General features: G+C 33.0%; 4 protein-coding genes across 12 annotated transcripts; 1 reads left to right on the plus strand and 3 right to left on the minus strand.

Annotated features, from left to right (window-relative positions):
- The first annotated feature begins 306 nt into the window (after positions 1 to 306).
- On the plus strand, positions 307 to 1,377 carry LOC128292999 (uncharacterized). 2 transcript variants are annotated; one of them, XR_008283011.1, is made up of 3 exons: positions 307 to 469; positions 632 to 806; positions 1,128 to 1,377. XR_008283011.1 is itself a non-coding variant. In XM_053028023.1 (3 exons), the coding sequence occupies exons 1-3, from the start codon at positions 427 to 429 to the stop codon at positions 1,285 to 1,287; spliced, it is 363 nt and encodes a 120-aa protein (XP_052883983.1). In that variant the 5' UTR covers positions 307 to 426; the 3' UTR covers positions 1,288 to 1,377. The 2 variants fall into 2 exon arrangements, 1 of the variants encoding a protein (XP_052883983.1); XM_053028023.1 differs by having other exon boundaries at positions 647 to 806.
- Positions 1,378 to 2,671: 1,294 nt separating this feature from the next.
- On the minus strand, positions 2,672 to 5,487 carry LOC108452849 (uncharacterized). 2 transcript variants are annotated; one of them, XM_017750626.2, is made up of 3 exons: positions 4,564 to 5,486; positions 3,536 to 3,759; positions 2,672 to 3,184 (listed from the first exon to the last, which is right to left on the minus strand). In XM_017750626.2, the coding sequence occupies exons 1-3, from the start codon at positions 4,785 to 4,787 to the stop codon at positions 3,177 to 3,179; spliced, it is 456 nt and encodes a 151-aa protein (XP_017606115.1). In that variant the 5' UTR covers positions 4,788 to 5,486; the 3' UTR covers positions 2,672 to 3,176. The 2 variants fall into 2 exon arrangements, with proteins under 2 accessions (XP_017606115.1, XP_052883982.1); XM_053028022.1 differs by lacking the exon at positions 2,672 to 3,184 and having other exon boundaries at positions 3,412 to 3,759; positions 4,564 to 5,487.
- Positions 5,488 to 6,255: 768 nt separating this feature from the next.
- On the minus strand, positions 6,256 to 11,051 carry LOC108453376 (MAR-binding filament-like protein 1-1). 4 transcript variants are annotated; one of them, XM_053028024.1, is made up of 5 exons: positions 10,937 to 11,051; positions 10,571 to 10,735; positions 8,915 to 8,967; positions 8,663 to 8,800; positions 6,256 to 8,180 (listed from the first exon to the last, which is right to left on the minus strand). In XM_053028024.1, exons 2-5 carry the CDS (start codon positions 10,698 to 10,700, stop codon positions 6,465 to 6,467), a joined length of 2,037 nt encoding a protein of 678 aa, XP_052883984.1. In that variant the 5' UTR covers positions 10,701 to 10,735; positions 10,937 to 11,051; the 3' UTR covers positions 6,256 to 6,464. The 4 variants fall into 4 exon arrangements, with proteins under 4 accessions (XP_052883984.1, XP_017606936.1, XP_017606935.1 ...); XM_017751447.2 differs by having other exon boundaries at positions 8,915 to 8,955; positions 10,571 to 10,981; XM_017751446.2 differs by having other exon boundaries at positions 10,571 to 10,981.
- A 1,954-nt stretch (positions 11,052 to 13,005) lies between these two features.
- On the minus strand, positions 13,006 to 16,129 carry LOC108453514 (FCS-Like Zinc finger 10-like). Of its 4 annotated transcripts, none has more exons than XM_017751658.2 (4): positions 15,806 to 16,129; positions 15,669 to 15,722; positions 13,671 to 14,714; positions 13,006 to 13,580 (listed from the first exon to the last, which is right to left on the minus strand). In XM_017751658.2, the coding sequence occupies exons 3-4, from the start codon at positions 14,672 to 14,674 to the stop codon at positions 13,424 to 13,426; spliced, it is 1,161 nt and encodes a 386-aa protein (XP_017607147.1). In that variant the 5' UTR covers positions 14,675 to 14,714; positions 15,669 to 15,722; positions 15,806 to 16,129; the 3' UTR covers positions 13,006 to 13,423. The 4 variants fall into 4 exon arrangements, with proteins under 4 accessions (XP_017607147.1, XP_017607144.1, XP_017607146.1 ...); XM_017751655.2 differs by having other exon boundaries at positions 13,671 to 14,758; positions 15,806 to 16,128; XM_017751657.2 differs by lacking the exon at positions 15,669 to 15,722 and having other exon boundaries at positions 15,806 to 16,128.
- Positions 16,130 to 17,366: the final 1,237 nt, after the last annotated feature.

Below are 17,366 nucleotides of genomic sequence, written 5' to 3' on the forward strand. Positions count from 1 at the left end.
TGTCCCAAATCTAAGTTGTCTCTTTCTTTTTATATTTCACTGATTGGCCACTTGCAAAAGGGTTTGAATCCAGCCTCGTTGAACATGCTATACTTTAATGGCCATTATCTGGCTTTTGCTATCAAGACTGAGGTCCTGTCCCTCACTGTCAGCTTTTCCTGAACCAGCACTGTCGTCGATAACTAAAATCTTTGTTATTACCTCATATTATTAGGCAACATATATGAACATACTATTCCATACCATGTTACGGATGGCCTACGCTAACTATAAATGAACCACAAAATCATTGACATCTCTATGATTTTTAAATTTAGTCTCTCATACAAATGTTTCACAACGTTGTGCAGGAAGGAGTTGCCCATTTGCTTCTCTAAAGAATTACCAAGTTGATAGAAACAAAGAAATGATGGCCCTCAGTCTCTAATGAACACGGCTGGTTCTTGCACTTCATGCTATCTTACGTTAGGTTCGGACTCTTGCTATTACTTCATCGTAACATTGATTACTTGCCACTGCAGTAATCATTTTAAACTTTTCCAAGTGACTGCTTTTCATCTCTCTCTTCCCCTATTATTGTACTGTTAAAAGCATCGACATAGAATAGGAAGTAGTGAAAATTTTCGATCAGTGCTTGAAATTGCAGGTTGGGGTTCCTGTAGTCAAGATTCTTTTGCATGTCACCAGGCCAAACACAGGAAATTGGGAATATATTCCATCAACACAAATACAAAGGTGCCTTCATTTCTCATACTGGCCACCCGATTTCCAATCTACTTCGAAAATTCAACTTATCTACAAGAAAGGTAACTCCACTAATGTCGTTTTAATCCTATCATTGAATAGGTAATTAAAATTTCCAGAGGACTGTCATGCCGAAATGTTTTATTCAGCCTAGCAGATTACAGTAAAAGCATTCTATTGAGCAAATGCTTGGCTGAATAAAGGAATTTCATTGCTATAGGAGGAAGAATGGATTACTGAAAACCATGAAACCACTTTGAAATGTATAATTATTGATATGTCCTGCAAGTTGAATGAAGAATATTATTTCTTCAAACCTAGTCATTTTCATCCAATGAAATTTCGCAGCATACATTGCTGATGTGGTTTTTCTTCCGTTTCAGCTTGTGTGTGAATGTGATGGAGAAATTACATAATTCCAAAATCCTTTGGAATGAATTCAGTCTATCTCACAGTGGGAGACATCTTAGCACCATGGAAGCCTCAGGGGAAGAAATAATAATTACGTTTGGTTCATTGATATTGAATAAGATAAGGATGTAATAGATATTTGATGGGAATAAAATGAGGAGGTAATAGATATTAACTAGTTTGATTGATTAAATAGAATAAATAAATAATAGTTTTACATAATTTGATTACATAGAAGAATATGCAAAGAATAGCTTAAAATAACAATTTTATCTTTAAATATAATTTTTATTTATATTATTAACATCTTATAAAAATTAAATATTAACCATAATAAGATAGAAATATTTAATAATATATATTAAAGTAATATTTCATTTTAATTAAAAGACAAGTATTAAATCTAAATAATATTTTTTGGGTATTACAAACAATATTTTTATATTCTAGTTAGTAGTTCGTATTATATCAAAATATAATATAATCCTCCATCTTGTTAATCGGAAATAATGTTAGAAATGTTTTCATTTTGTCTTGTTATTTTCTTAAATCATATGAGTTTTTTTTTTTTTAATTTCAATTTTGGTTTTTTTCAACTTATTTCTGCAAATTGTCTCTCCTCTCTCTAAAAAATTTATCTTCTCTCTATCTAAACTCATAAGTCATCATATTATCTACTTTTCGTCATATTTGCTTCCACCAACCACCGTGGTTTCTATTGCCAGTCATACTTTAATTTCTTTTCTTTTTTTTTCACCTTTATTCCTCTGTCTCCTTTCTAGATTTCTCGCCCAAACCTTCTTTGACATTTTTTGCTTCTGAAATTTTGATTACCATAAACAAAAATTGCTTTGATTTTTCTCACTTTTTAACTACATGCATAAGTTCCGAGATACCCAACCTCATTTGAAATTTACAACAAATGGCTAACATCATTCAATACTACCTGGAAGAGGTTCCCCTAGTTGGGTCGGCAATAGATCTCCTCTTGAATCATCTTCCATTGATTTCTTTGACATTTGCCCTTGCTTGCATTGAACTGTAGGAGAGTTCTTTTTTTTTTTTTTTCTTATAGAAGAATTACTTCTATTTTGATTCCCTCTAATATTTTTAAGTTATAAGACTGAAATTTTGAGTCGTCGTATTGTTGTGGTTGAGTTCAGTGCTTGTTGATGGCGTTGAATAGCCGATTCTGATGGCAGAGCCCCAAGTGCCTACTCAGGCCACATTCATCATTGCTTGCAATGAGTTATTCCAATAAATAGAAACTGTTGCTTTATGAATCAGTCCTGAATGAGTTGGCTATCCTCGCCAACCAAACACGCTGAAAGTGCTTGTCTAATCCTTCCAGACCCTTGGGCAGTCTTGAAAGAGGTTTAGCATACACCTGACTTTTTTTTAAACTTCATTTTGTGAGAATACCCTAAATCATTTAAACATTATGATTTGGTTTAATGGAGAAAAAAAATAGGTTAAACTTCGTTGCATTCCATCAAACCAAGTCGATTTCTCATGGTTTCCCAAAGTAATATCTTTCTCAATTTCATATTGGAATGTAAGAAACTAAATCAATTTTCATGTTACTAGAACCAATTTATTTTGGAAAATAAATTGTATACTATCAAACAATTCTATAGAGAATGAAAAACTACTCAGTTATGCAAATAATATCAGAAAACAGTATATTAGATGCAATGAATCATCTTTCGCAAAGCGGCCTATGATTGTATTCTTAGATCTACCTCGAATGAATGCATATCTAGCGGTATGCTCCAGCTTCATATCACTTGAGCACCACAAGTCCCAAGCTTTTACCGCTCCTCTCTGCCATCCTTAGAAGCACTTCTTGATTATATCCAGAAGCACTGAACATATATTATTTAACTTAAGCTAGTGCTTCCTCTTAGCGCCTTTGAATCCATATCTAAAGAACTATATCCTTAAGCTCCTCCAAAGAAGTGAAGAAATACCATGAATTTTAATGCCATAAGGGATTTCTTCACACATTGATTATTTGTCAGTCAAATATCTGCATGGAATAGTTTCAAAATTCAACCAATATTATGACATGTTGAACTTCAACTCAGAAAACTAGTAAGGTCTTAGGTCAATGACTAAACAAAACGATTATCTGAACATTTCTGTTTTATGTTTTAACTTTAAGCTGAAGGACTGGATCCTTTTATTTTCTATGTTTTCTTAGATAACTAAGATGATTATGGATTCTTTAACAGTTAGGGGTCAAGCATTAAAAGGTTTTTCTTTCCCTGGAAATGCCTCCGAAAACATCACCGATATAATCCAATAAAGAAAAAATAATTATTTATTTCAAATTACAATCAAGAAGCTACTTTTAATATATAAAGGAATTATTTCTTACTTGATCTGTATCGAGTAGGAATCTCTCTCAGTTCCCGTTTAATGCATAAATATTCACCTAGCAAAGCCATCACTGCAACTCCAGTACCATTCACAACCCACCAGGTTACAGAGGAAGGCCAACCTCCATATACAAGGCATATAAAAAGATGGATAATATAGAGGGTGGCTGAAAAATCTAAGCACTTCTTTGCCCTTTCAATCAGATAAATCATGTATCCAGCTCTGTATACATCCAAATAAAGCAAAAACGCAAGTTAAAAATAAGCTAAGTTTAGAAAATGCCTAATATCATTATTCCAAAATTCTTTGTGGAGTATTATTCCAAGTTTTCATGGAGGTAATATCTTCCTAGAAGTGATATCTACCTCTGGCCATCAATTCGCAACTAAGTAAAACCTCCCTCATGCCAAACACAAACTGAATCAGCAAAAAATAACAGATACAATGCCTTGGGCAGAGACGTAATTACTTTAAAGCTTAACTATAGATATCCTTAAGAAAACAGTTCGACATTCAAATTTCTCACATTTCGACATCAAAATGCATATGCAAAGATTTCTAAATCCAAGTTTTTAGTATCAGAAAAAGTGTACATATCATAAAACTGACGACACGGACCATCACGGAACATCACAGTTGTACAATATAATCCATTTATTGATCAAATCCAGTCCTACAACCTATAGCAATGGATGAAACAAAAGAAAAGGGGATTATATAGTTCAATCATAAGCAACCAGCAGATTTTACAAGGATGGGGTACAATGCTGAGGCAACAGTAGGAAACATATAGATTTTCTAATAATAAACAGCCCATTGTCAAGCAAAATAAGACTTAGGCTTAACTTTAATACAATTTATTCTTTTATGGCAACAATTACTCGTATCCAAGGAAATCTGAAAATTACTACATCCAAAAGGCATCATATAGGAACCAACCATTTCTGTATTCAAAAGTTAAATAGACAAGCATAAAATGAAGTGCAGTTAAAAATCAAGGTGGGAACTATATTCTCAGTATCTCACCCTGCAACAGAGCTGAACAGAAAGGAAGCAATGACACACCAGCCAACAACGGTTGAGGATGTAATAGTAGCAAAGTCAAAGAAATAGACTAAGCTCATATGAGAAACATGGGTGCCAACAAGAAAGGACAAAAAGACTCCAAGGGTGAGGTAGTATAAGCATTGAAGGCAAACAATTTGGGCTACAATGAGCCAAGGATCCCATATCGTCGCCCCATAGAACATGACTACAATTGAAATACAACTTTCAATTTCCCAATACACAAGATCAGCAAAAACCTCAAAGAATTTCCAAACCAATTCCTTAATACGATTGTAAATTTTCCTTATATCCAAGCGCCAGATCCTAAAAATACTAGTTTCTTTTAATAATTCTTCTATGAAACCCCAATTCTTAGAAAATTACAAGGATCAAAGCAAAAAACCATTGATTGCCCCACTGAAGCTTTTCGAAGTTAAAGAAAAACCCAGTTTTCAAACAAACAATGCTAAAACTGACTTCGATGCTATTTTTTTCCTTAAAACTTTTTAGTGTACCCAAAATCGAAACTTGACGAACTCGGATCTGGTAAATCAGTGAGTCCTGAAGAAAGAAAACAAAAACAAAACAAAGAAAATGTGAAGATTAAATACTGGAAATCGAGATCGATACAAGCGAGAGACGAGGAAACCGTATACTAGCGAATTCTGCAATTTTTGTTTTAACAAAACTTCATTTTTTTTTTTTTTTTACAATTTAAAGAAATACAAACTTTTGGCCTCCAATGGAAGAACTTTCTTTGGAGATGGATTTAAAATGAAGGTTTTAATTAATTTTTATTAAAATGAAAAAATCTAATAAATTCACATATTTGTTTTTCTGTTTTCAGTTCAATTTTATTAAAAATTATTTGGTTAGATTTGCCGTGGGTTCGATTCCCACTGTGGTCGACACTCATACCTTGGTAATTATTTATTAAATTTTATAAGTCTTAAAAGCTACTATTTATTTTTATTATTATGATTTGGATTTGGATCGTTCACAAATTAATTAATTTATACATTAATAATTAGAATAAAAATAACAGTGAAAGAAACAAAACTAATTGTATATATAGTTTCTTTTTAGAAGAGTAGAAAATAGGAAGTGTGAGTTAGTAAGATATTTAATTTTAAAATTTTTGGGAAAATTTTGTAACCTTACAATTAAGTAAAATTTAAATTAATTATATAATATGGTTTTTACCAACCTATTTAATTGTGTTGATAGCTAATACTTCTACAACTTTATAAAAATTCTTATTAAGTTCGTTATCACATAAATTTACTTAAAACCATTTTAATAACCCATTTTAAATCTTTCAAATATTTAAATATTAATAACCAATTAAAATTTACTTCACATTTTTATGTATCACTAAATAATATCTTAAAAAATTTTATGCACACAACATTATACAAATACATGATACAGTGAATATAATAAACATAAAACATGATTAATGTGACTTTGTAAATGAAGATTAGCATGACATGTATCATACTTATATTTAAAATTTTGGCATTCTTAATTTATTTATATTTGCATAACTGATGCAAAGGGAGAAATGCATGAGAAAAGAAGAAAATGGTTCAGAACGTGTGTTGGTACTTTGGCATCAGTATGAAGTAAAGAATGTAAAAAAATTCCTAAAATAGCATACTTGGTGTCAGATTTATATAACAATGATACAATGGTATTGCTAAATAATTCCTTAAATAGCATACAGTGGATCTTTACATACATATAAGCCAATTCCTTAATTACCATTCTCGATGTCAGATTTATGTAACAACAATACAATGATATTGCCAAAAATTGACAAGCAACAATCAAATCCAGGATAATAAAATATTATAATTCAGGATGGTTACTTGTGAACCTCATTGTGAGCTACTTTTTCTCCTTCTGGTAGTTTTCCTTGAACTGACTGTCACTTTTGCTTCACCTTCATTGTCACTTTCCTGTCCAAGCTCATTGTTTACAGCAACTTTGGATGTATTTATTTCACTCCTCAACCGTAGTATTTCACCCTTGGCGGATGACAATTCTTCCTCGAGTTTCTTCGCTTGCTTTTCCAAACTCTCCCTTTCTTTGCCAAGTGACATGACAAGGTTGTGGGCATCTTCCATGTTTTCTCGGGCTTCTTTAGCTGCATTCTTCTGCTCTGTAAGTGTTTTATACAGCACCGTTTTCTCATCCTCGAGACTAGATATTTTAGCATTAGCGCTTTCAAGATCTTTAGAAAGTTTCAGTATATTTTGGTTCACCTCATCAAGTGACTTGGTAGCCTCTTCCAGGTCCTTTTCAAGTGATTTTCTTGCTTCCTTGTCCTTCGAAATCTGCTTCTCCAAAGCCTGTACTTCTTTCTTTAAGGAAGAAACAATCGCTTTCTCTTCTTTCAAATCATCAGCTGTAGTTTCTGCCTTTTTATAGACATCTACCAATTCCCTCTGAAGGCTGTCACGATTTTCTGTCATAGATGCCAGCTCATGAGAAAATGTCTGCACCTCCTCCCTGGTTTTGTTCAGAAGCTCTTTCGCAGCTGCAAGCTCATTGGCAAGAACTTTGCCACTTTGCTCTGCCTCATCAAGGCTGCCTTGCAGTCTTAGTTTAGTTTCATCAAACTCAGCCCTAACCCTTGAAACCTCTGACTCAAGCTCTTTACATTGTGTTTGTGAGTTCTTAAGTTGCTTGAACAGATCAGAAGCCTCACTTTTGGACTTTGCAAGAGTTTCCTCAGCAACTAGGAGTTCTTCTTTCAGCTTCTTTAAATTTTCCAATTCCACTTCCAGTGCTTTCTTCAGGTTCTCTCTTTCCTTCTCCAAATCCACAACAATTGCTTTATTTTTACTTGCATCATTTACAGCAAGCTTGAGTTGGTCCTTTAGCAAGTGAATTTCTTTTTCTCTTTCCCCCAAAAGCTTAGCATCTGCTGCCGCCTTATTTTCAGAAGACACTTTGAGATTATTATAATCCTCTTGAAGAGCACCAAATTCCTGCCTAGAATTATCTCTTTCAACTGTTAAAGAACTTATCCTTGCATTTAATTCATCCACCGCAGCATTTTTCGACTCAAGTTCACTTTGATTTCTCAGTAATTCTTCTTTCAAACCTTCAATCTCTGAATTTGCTTTCCTAAGTTCTTCCTTAGTTTTCTCATAAGCAGTGTTTACGTTCTTTAACTCTGATTCCTTTTCATCAATGGATGAGCTGAGCTTTTGAATGTTACCTTCCTTATCTTTGAGTTCTGAACGGAGCAAGTTTACTTTTTCTTGCAAGACGCCCACTAAATCAAGCTTTTCCTTCAATTCTTGTTCAAGAGATCTTTTTTCTTCCCCGGCCTTCAAGAGGTTGCTTTGAAGACTGTCAATTTGAACTTTAAGGTTCTCAATTAACCTCTTCTCATTTTTAAGTTCCTGCCCTAAGCCTGCAATTGTATTGTTAGCTGAATTTAGTTGATCCATTATAGACAGCTTTTCTTCCTTTGCCTCTTTAAGTTGCTTGGTTCGTTCTTCGCGTTCATTTAGCAGTTTTGATTCAAAGTCTTTCTCCATTGAGACAATTGCAGCTTCTTTTTCTTTCAATTTGATCTTTATCTGCGTGTTCCAATCAATGCAAAATTAATTTTAAACTAATCCATGGAAATGGAAGTCGAAATTAATTAAGAACGGCAAAATATTACATTAAGTGAGAAAAACCAAAAGCATTCTTTGATATCTAATCTTTTGCTTTTTGTCTTTACTTTTCTCTATCCGGAAAAGGGAATACTTGATAGGAAGTAGGGAAGTTGAGGAAAAAGTAGTCTGAGGACTGGGAGAGACAATAATATTGTAGAAAACTATATTGCTATGATTCTTCATTTTCACTGAAGTATCTGAGTCCGACGCAGGTTTTGACATGGAGGGTATACCACCCTCCAAATACATGAAAAAACTATGAAAAAATTGAACACACCCACGTCCAAGTGACATAGGTTGAAAAGGGTCTGAGTACCCATAACTTCTTTAACTCTTCTTAAATGCTCAAAACCATCTTATGGTGTAACAAAATTTGAATTTGAAGGTAAGTGATGACTTACTGACTCTAAGGCTTGATCAGTTTCTTTCTTCTCCTTCTGAAGCAAAGCATAGAGCGGACCAAGCACACTGACTCCAAATATCCCAAGACCATTCAGAAAAGATAGAAAGGGATTTGATGTCGAACCTCCCCGTTCTTCCTGTCCATGGAAGCTACCCCGTTAAGAATTTCGAAACTTAGTCAAAAAGTCAAGAAATAAACATAATTAAAGCAAATAGACTGAATGGGATAATAAAGCAAGTAAGACTCAAACCTCTGCTTTTTGGTTTTCCTCTGGCTTGTTTAGCTCACTTTCTGTCACATTTTCTTAGAAAAAAAGATGAATAAATGAAAAAAGAAATTGAAGGTGAACAGTTATTAGACCAACCCTAAAAGGGACTTAAGAAGAAGAATGCATATAGGACCCTGATAAGAGATCCAATATATATGAAATTTAAAGAAAATGATACGCGAATTAATTCGAAAAGAACAAGCATGAGCATAAGAACTTGTTTTGAATATGAAAGCAATGAGTAACTTATACAAGCTTCACTTGCAATTATACCTCAAGCCAATTAGTACAGAAACTGTGAGTTCATACCTGATTTCTTCTCCATGAAAGGTGACTTGTTCAAATACCAAAATAAACCACTCAGCATTTTACTAAATTCTCAATCAGGTCACCTCTTACTAATTTCATGGACCATTGAACTTTTACTAACAAAACAGTCCTAAAAGTTGTTCCACTACCACTCGGAGGAATGTTTCCCTTTTTTCCCTGGAAGGGGATGGACCAATTTAATATTTAACTCAATTATTTCATAGTAATAAAAGCCAAAACAGAATTCTTAACACAATAAGGGCAAAAAGAAAAGAAATCAAAATAAAGGCAATTAGTGCCAGAGCTTCCCCACAAGCAACTGCCATTTGCAGCTCCAGTATTCCTTCTTATCTACTTCTACTTTTCTCCGCTAAGCAATCTCTTGCACTTATCATGGAAGATTCGTCCATCTAATCATCTATTTCTAACACTAATAATATAATGGTAAGTTCATCTAGCTCATCCATCACTTTTATACTTTGAACCTTAAAGAAGCTTACCTTATCAGAGATAGATTGCTGAAACCAAAATACATATATAGCAATCTCTCAACATGTATTATTTCTTTTTCTACCACAACACATGTCCGTATAAAATTAGAAAAATACCAAACAGCATTACAAAGTTAACAAAGAGAAGTCCTGATGGCAAAATAGAACCCATTTAAGTATGATGCTAAAGTTGAGTGCCTAAATTGACATCAGGTTCAGGCCCGTTAACTGCTATGTTTGAACATCACTTCAAAGTGCAGAACAACCATCAGCAGAACCTTGCTACAATTTTCTTCAAGAAACCAATATTATTTACCCAAAAAAGTCCAAAAGGAATATATTTAAGTACACAAATTACAGTAGAACATCACTCCTGTGAGCAAAAACATTAGATATCTGTGCTCTCAATGCATCCAAATCAAATTGATGTAGCAAAAATGACTAAAGGGTGATAATCTGACACGTATATCAGGGAAAAAAACATAGAAGTAACGTTTGCATGGGTGTATAAGGATATGGATAAGATATGACAAGACAAAATCGATTAGGAAATTATATCCACTTTTATCTAATTTCTCTGCATCCATAACAAAAGCTAGTTCATCTTAACTAGAACTCAGGATATGCGTGAACCAATCTATAAGATGTGAAAACAATAAAACCATAAAATTCAAAAGAACATTGCTCCAACTAAAGCATTGCCTACTCATTCAAGTACAACTTCTAGACATGGTTTAATTAAAACAATAACCCATTTCAAGAAGTTCAGTAATATGATTAAAAGGATCAAATGTTGAAAGAAAACAAAAATGTTACTTCAAAAAAGAATGAGGCTTACTTAAGGCGGAGCCCTCGACAGCGTTGGCTCTGAGTTGCAGGAAAGGAAGAATGGAAATACCCACAAGAAGAACCGCCCTCCTCTTACGGGAAACGTGGTCCTTTGGGTCTTGATGGGACAGAGAAGCCATTGGAGGCCTGAAGCTTCTCCTTCTTCTCTTGGACTCTGCATTTCTTAGGTTAAAGATAACGGATTGCGAAGAAGAAGAAGAAGAAGAAGAAGAAAACAGTAGCTGACAGTTGGAAATGGGAGTTTGCAAATAGCAAGAGCTCCCTATCACGAAACCCATTTCTACCTTTTTTCCCTTCTTTTTTTTTTTTTTGAACTTTTCTGGGAAGTTGAGAAAAAAAAAAGAAAGAAGCTCACCTGCTCTCTACTTTGCTCTATCCTCATTTCTTTTTTCTAATTTCCGTCAGTGAAAGCTCGTTGAAAGGCAAAAATGCCCCTATTAGTTTGTGATAATTACGAGGAAAATCCTTCTTCCACTCTATAAAATATAAAATTTTCAATTTTTTTTTTCCTTTTTCGTGCAGTAGATTTGAGAATTTTCTTGGGGGGGGATATTTGTGCGTGTGTTTAAGTATTGGTATTTTCTATTGCATCTCATATAAATTAGGAAAAACATTTGGTATATTTTTATCGGAGTTTTAAATTTTACAATTAGGGTTAGAAATTAAAAATATCTTATCTGAATATAATAAAATATTAAAAATAAATATTTTAAAAACATAGAGATACAAAATTAATTTTAAAATTACTTGTAAAATAATAAAAATTAGGAATATATTAAATACTAACCCTAAATTTAATTCAATTGTTACAGTTGAAGATATATATAATCATTATACTTAAGTTCAATATAAATTTAATTATGAAAATAAAAGATTAGTGCATTGAACTGTTTCTTGACACGGTCAAGTAGATTGTTTTGCTTTGAAAGAGTGGTGAAATTTTATCAAAGTAATTCATTTTTTAATAAAAAAGAATTACTCTTAATTTAAAAAAAAATTATCGAGTAATATATAATGTTAGACATGAGAGGGCAAATGGGTAATTTGGAATAGAGATATGGGTCCAAAAAAACAGATCCATACATGCAGCATCGAGATTCAACAGCTTCTAAACCCAATGTCAAATTGCCACGTAAGAAGAAGTGAAACTTTTTATCTTCAACATACAGGCCGGTAGGTTGCCACGTCATGCAAATTGTTTTAGTGTATAATCTTACTTTTTCTTTTTCATAACCTCCTATGTTTGTACAAAATTATAGCTCAGATGGTCGAATAAATATTTGTTCTTCGTATATTGATAAACATTAAAATTTGAGTAGTCATGTTAATATAGTGAATGATAGAGGCTTTTAACATGCAAGATCGTATATTGAAGTAGTTCTTTCTTGTCCATTTTTTTTTAAATTTTGATGTATCCGGTAAGCTAGCTCTGATAAATATTTTTTCTTGTTTGAGGGTGTTCTTCCATTTGTGGGCTACTGAGCTTGACTTCTGTCGGTCTTTTCTACTTCTTTGTGTTTATTATTTTTGGGCCTTTTGAACCTATAACCAATCTCCTTTCCTTGATGGAAGTTTCATTAATATTTAATAATAAGCAAATAGTGAACAATCTTAATATTAGGTCAGATATCACCTTTTTAACAAGTCATTATGGCCATAAAGATGAGTGCATTGTGGCTATAACACCCTCTCTTTTTTACACTTGTTAATGATACAGATGAGTGCATTGGACCATTTCATTTGCATTGTTCTTCTTCTATTATTATTTTTTATTTTTTAAAAGGATAGTTGATTATGATTAATTTTGCCTCAAACACCAAATTCCATGGTTCTTATTTCACGTTGTGCAAAGCAAACGTTAGAAGAATTATGCATGCAGAAAAGATGCAATGCTTTTCAACCTGATGTGAGTGCCTTTTGACTTTGCATCCATTAAAACAATTATAAATTATTTGTTTGTGTTATTTCTTTTTTCTTTGTTATTCCATAAGTCATATTAAATCGAGTTGGAGAAAACCATAAACAAAAAACCGAAAATCTGCTAACACTCACTCGAAGAGCAAGATTCTAACCCCTTCCCTGGAAATCAAATAAGTGGTTTCACCTTTGTCTAAGCTCTTGCAAGATTGGTGCTGAAGATTAGGCTACCATATCCAGGTTAGCAAATCCAGCACTAGACTTCAACCACTGTATCAAACACATCCAGAATAAACATACTCTCATGTCTCACCATGACAACACTCACCCACGTAACATACAGCGCTCCACAAAAAGTATCGTTGGTTCTGAGATTGAGATCTGAGATTGAGACACCAATGATAGGAGATACATTTAACCTGTGACGATCTTCTTCAGCATTACCAAGTGAACCGTGAAAACCCAGATTTGCATCACTGAACCAGGAACAAGATTAAACCACTAACATTCATAAACAAGAATTTATTACAGACAACTAAGGTTAATCCAGTGAATGTCGAATGCATTCAAGATTCAACAATGAGTTTGTCAAGTTCCAAAGTTTCTGCAACGGCTCACACAAGAGCAACAATAACAAAAAAAAGATATAATAAAAAGAAAACTGATGACATGGGGCTTCCAGCCGCTACTAACTCATCTAATCAAAATTATAATGCAACAGTCTAATGATATTATATCTATCTCCGGATTATAAATTAAACTCTATGCTGTGCTATCCATGACTTGTGATTTATGCTCCAATCATCCATGGCTGCAGATAGATTCACATAAACAGCTCTTTTTATGAACAGATGATCATCCCAGTTAATTAATGTTATCACTCTGGGCATGGATGCCTGCAAAAAGCTTTCACAACAATAGTCCATTACATGTTAATGGACATACCCATTAGGAAGACATCTTCATCATTGCTCCGTTCTGGAGAACTGTCGGATGAGGAATTATTACAAGTTTTCTCCATTTCCTCGTCCGCAAAAATCTCCTCAGTGCAGCAATCGAAACTGCAAAATGCCTTTTCACCTCTGCAAGAATCAGAAGTAAAAACAGTCTCAGCCATTACATAGAGTTGCAACCAGAAGTAAAAGTTGAAAGCGGATACGAAGTGTATAAACCTGTGCATGTAAACTTCTTCATCCTTCTCTAGTTGTTTCTTGCAAGTGTAACAGAAGCTCAAATACTCATCAGAGAGGTGAAGTGTTGAAGTCTCTCTGCTCTTGGCTGGTGGGGGCACATTGGTACCGGATTCCACTTTTCTGTCAAAAATGGTCAACTCATTGTTGTGACATTCCAAAATACAGTCACCGAAAAGATGAGTTGTTTTAGGGTTCGGACCGTGAGAAATTATACAAGTATAATCCTCGGAAAGCTCTATCTCATGTGTGGAAAGAGACACCATGCTATGGCTGAGGAGTATAGGAAGTGAACTTGGTTTACTTACCAAAGAATTATCTACTTGCAAAGGTCTGCCAATTGGCAGAGGTGAACTGTTAGTACTGAAGGTTGCATTTTCTGAACAAAAACTTTCGGAACTCATATTCAGGTTTTCACTAGAGGAAATAAATGAAGGGGAAAGCCCAAGATCTGTTTTGGGTTCAACCGATACTTCTTCATTTCCAAAGTAATCTGCTGACTTGGTGCTGGATTTTCTGGCTTGGAAAAGCTGTGAAATTATGTAATTCCTAGGCAAAGAATTGGATTTCATGGAATTACCAAGGTATTCACGGGAATACCTCGATGAATAAGGAAACTTAGTCTTCACCTGTGGTCCGAATACTATATTCATTCTCTTTGGAGAATCAAGGTCTCCACCATCTGGTTTAATATCATCGGCAAGCAAATTCACAATGCCCAAGCCTATCTTACTACAATCGCACTTCTTTTGACAACCACTTTGAGATGATGATCTAGGAGACCTAACAGTAAAGGGGTTGCTAAAATTCGCAAACACTCTCAAATCAAGAGGAGATGTAGGGCTTCGTACAGCATCAGAATCCGAAGATCCCTTAGTGCTAAACCCAACAAGGAAACCAGGAATATTGAATAGTGAGCTGCTAATATGCCTTAAACCCAATGTAGACGAGTCTGGATCAGGATCAGCCATCACACTACCATCCATTGAACTTGCCTATGAAGTATGTTTTCTCACACTGCATTATCTATAAAACCACAACCTTTTAGCAAGAAAGCCAGCAGCTCCTTACTGCATTAGAATCAAGAACTCATTAATATAAAACATATGCCATTGATGCCAAAACCATAACAAAACAAATACCATGCAAGGAAATGCCCCATGAAAAAGAGTATAAAGAACATCCATTTATCCACCCAAAGAAAAACAAAAGCCCAGAGGATTATACCCCAAAATTATGAGCATTTTTTGGAAAGCAACATCGCAATAGCCAATAAGCAGAATAATATCATAACAATTTCACCTCAAAAATCAAAAGTTTGACAGGCCTTTAGAAAAAGTGGAACAGTACAAGATCCTTGAATCATATCAACAATGCAAGATGAAGATTAAAAAAAGAAAACTTGAAAATGTCATTAAAGATTCATCTAATGACATTTTTGAGCACCGATGAAGAATCTAATGAAGCAAACTAATCCTCAATAAGTTCGTTTAATGTGGTAAAGGTAAATCCAAATCAACAAAAGGGGGCGACCCTTTTATATAGCTGATATGCAACAGTGAACTTGTAAATAAACAAAGCAAATAAACAAGAAAGCCAATAATTTATTTTACATCCAACTCTACAAAGAAGCAGTACAGAAATGTGGCTAGCATAGATTTTGATGATCAACATTAACCAAACCCCAGATTATCATTAACAAAAAAATTTCAAAGATTTCTAAAAATCAGACAGATTTAAGGAGCTTTTTGAAGATGGAGGACTGAGAACAGATTCTTAAAAAAATGATGAAGAAGTAACTAAAACAAAAAGCACGATCGAAACAAGATGCAAAATTTACCCCCCCCAAAAAAAGTAAATGGGTACTCGAAAAATGGACAAGGCATTAATAATTAGCAAAAAAAAAAAGACATTGCATGCATCAAAACCAACATAGACATCAGTTAAGTCAAAGTTAAAACATGAAGGGAAAAAAAGTACCTTGAAAATCAAACTGGTTTCAAATAAAGATCCAATCTTTTTAACACCCAGATGCTAAAAAATGCAGATTGATCAAAAAAAATAAAAATAAAAGAGCTAAAACAAATACAAAATGGCGAAAATTGAAAAGAACCCACCTGGTTTTCTTCTCTTAAAACTTGGAAGGAGAGAGGAAAAAAGAACACCCAAAATGCAGATGAGAATGAGATGATAGTCTGGCTTAGCAAAAACATATATAAACTCTCAATATATATTTTTTCCTGCCATTTTTATTAAATTTTTTAGTTAATTTATTTTTGCTTCTTCTGAAATGCATCAAAATCAGGGAAATAGTAGACGACTGAGGCTTCTGATATACTCTTTCTCTGCTTCTCTCTAATCATTAAGAGTGATATACGTATTTTTATGCGATGTAGATGTGGTTCGTAGAAAACAGTGTCCACCGTATACCTTTGTGAGCTTGAATGCTGTTGATAACCTCGTAAAAGTTACTGATAGGCGGTAAATAATATATTACAATAAAACAGTAAACCGACTCAAAACAAGCATTTAAGTTATTAATAAACGAATTTTTCTCGATAGACTAAAATAATTAAAATATGTCTTAGGATTCTTTTAGATTATGTTTATAAGTTATGTGGTATGTTTAGTTTTTTATTTTATTTCAAGTTACATTATAGTTAAAGTATTTAATTTTATAATTATTATTATTTTATATTAATTATAAATAAAAGTATTATTTATTTAAAGAGAGATAGGATTAATAAATAATTTTTTTGATAAATTAAACCAATTAAAATATATCTTAAAGTCTTTTGGATAGATATTTATCTCCTGTGTAATATATTTAATTTTTTTTTACACTAAAATATCGTTACATCACTATTATTTTCACACCAATCACAAATAAATGTACTATTCATTTAAAAAGGCTGAAGATTTAGTATGGTTAGTAAATGAAATTATATTGACAATTTACTTGAATTAATAAACGAAACAAAAAAATAAATTATTTTTCTACTGTTTATCTAGCTCCCTAATAATTTATAATCAAATTATTATCCAACTGTAAGAATAATAATATGTTTCTTTAAACAGTGTATATTCCATTCCTGTTTTAGAGCTGAAGACAAAAGGAAACAGAGTTTCTTTTATATGAAGCAGTCACGCTTGCTGTGCACGGCAATTGTTGTCCACTTGATCTGCCCCACGTTTTTGCTTTTAATTGTCCTCCCCCTTCATCAACTTTTTATTTTATTTTCTCTTTTTTTACTGAAAATCTTGTATTTTGCATTTTTATAATCATGTAAAATATAAATATAAATTAAAACTTTTATATTATATAATTTTTATCATATATTTGCATGTTTTATACTGTAATAGCCGTATTAATGTTTTACATTAAATTATATATTATATCGTATTATAATATTTTTACAGTTTATATCGTATAATTATATCACACTTAAAATTCTCGAGTCTAGATTATATACTTGAAAAAAAAAAGAAAAAAAAAGTCTTTGAATTCAGACCATAAAATGGTGCATTGAAGATAGACCATAAAAATTCCAGTTGTGTTAAGGAAAAAAAAAAAAAGCTATTGAAAGAGTGTATTACGGTTTTGCCCTTTCTTAAATAGTGTAATCAGCACAAAAAAACCGAAAAGTGAAGAACACAAAGCTGAACAAAAACGTCTTT

The sequence above is a fragment of the Gossypium arboreum genome, chromosome 5 (genome assembly GCF_025698485.1).
Source record: "Gossypium arboreum isolate Shixiya-1 chromosome 5, ASM2569848v2, whole genome shotgun sequence".
Taxonomy (NCBI): domain Eukaryota; kingdom Viridiplantae; phylum Streptophyta; class Magnoliopsida; order Malvales; family Malvaceae; genus Gossypium; species Gossypium arboreum.

Excerpts from the sequence above, each read along its gene's own strand:
- LOC128292999 (XM_053028023.1), top strand. The coding sequence starts at position 427 with ATGAACACGGCTGGTTCTTGCACTTCATGCTATCTTACGTTAG. Across the intron at positions 470-646 it reads TTCATGCTATCTTACGTTAG|GTTGGGGTTCCTGTAGTCAA; the intron begins GTTCGGACTCTT and ends TTGAAATTGCAG. Across the intron at positions 807-1,127 it reads TCAACTTATCTACAAGAAAG|CTTGTGTGTGAATGTGATGG; the intron begins GTAACTCCACTA and ends CTTCCGTTTCAG.
- LOC108453514 (XM_017751658.2), bottom strand. The coding sequence starts at position 14,674 with ATGGATGGTAGTGTGATGGCTGATCCTGATCCAGACTCGTCTACATTG. Across the intron at positions 13,581-13,670 it reads GAAGAAGTTTACATGCACAG|AGGTGAAAAGGCATTTTGCA; the intron begins GTTTATACACTT and ends TGATTCTTGCAG.
- LOC108453376 (XM_017751446.2), bottom strand. The coding sequence starts at position 10,859 with ATGGGTTTCGTGATAGGGAGCTCTTGCTATTTGCAAACTCCCATTTCC. Across the intron at positions 8,801-8,914 it reads AGGAAAACCAAAAAGCAGAG|GAAGAACGGGGAGGTTCGAC; the intron begins GTTTGAGTCTTA and ends TTCCATGGACAG. Across the intron at positions 8,181-8,662 it reads CTGATCAAGCCTTAGAGTCA|ATAAAGATCAAATTGAAAGA; the intron begins GTAAGTCATCAC and ends TGGAACACGCAG.
- LOC108452849 (XM_053028022.1), bottom strand. The coding sequence starts at position 4,787 with ATGTTCTATGGGGCGACGATATGGGATCCTTGGCTCATTGTAGCCCAA. Across the intron at positions 3,760-4,563 it reads CTGTTCAGCTCTGTTGCAGG|AGCTGGATACATGATTTATC; the intron begins GTGAGATACTGA and ends GGATGTATACAG.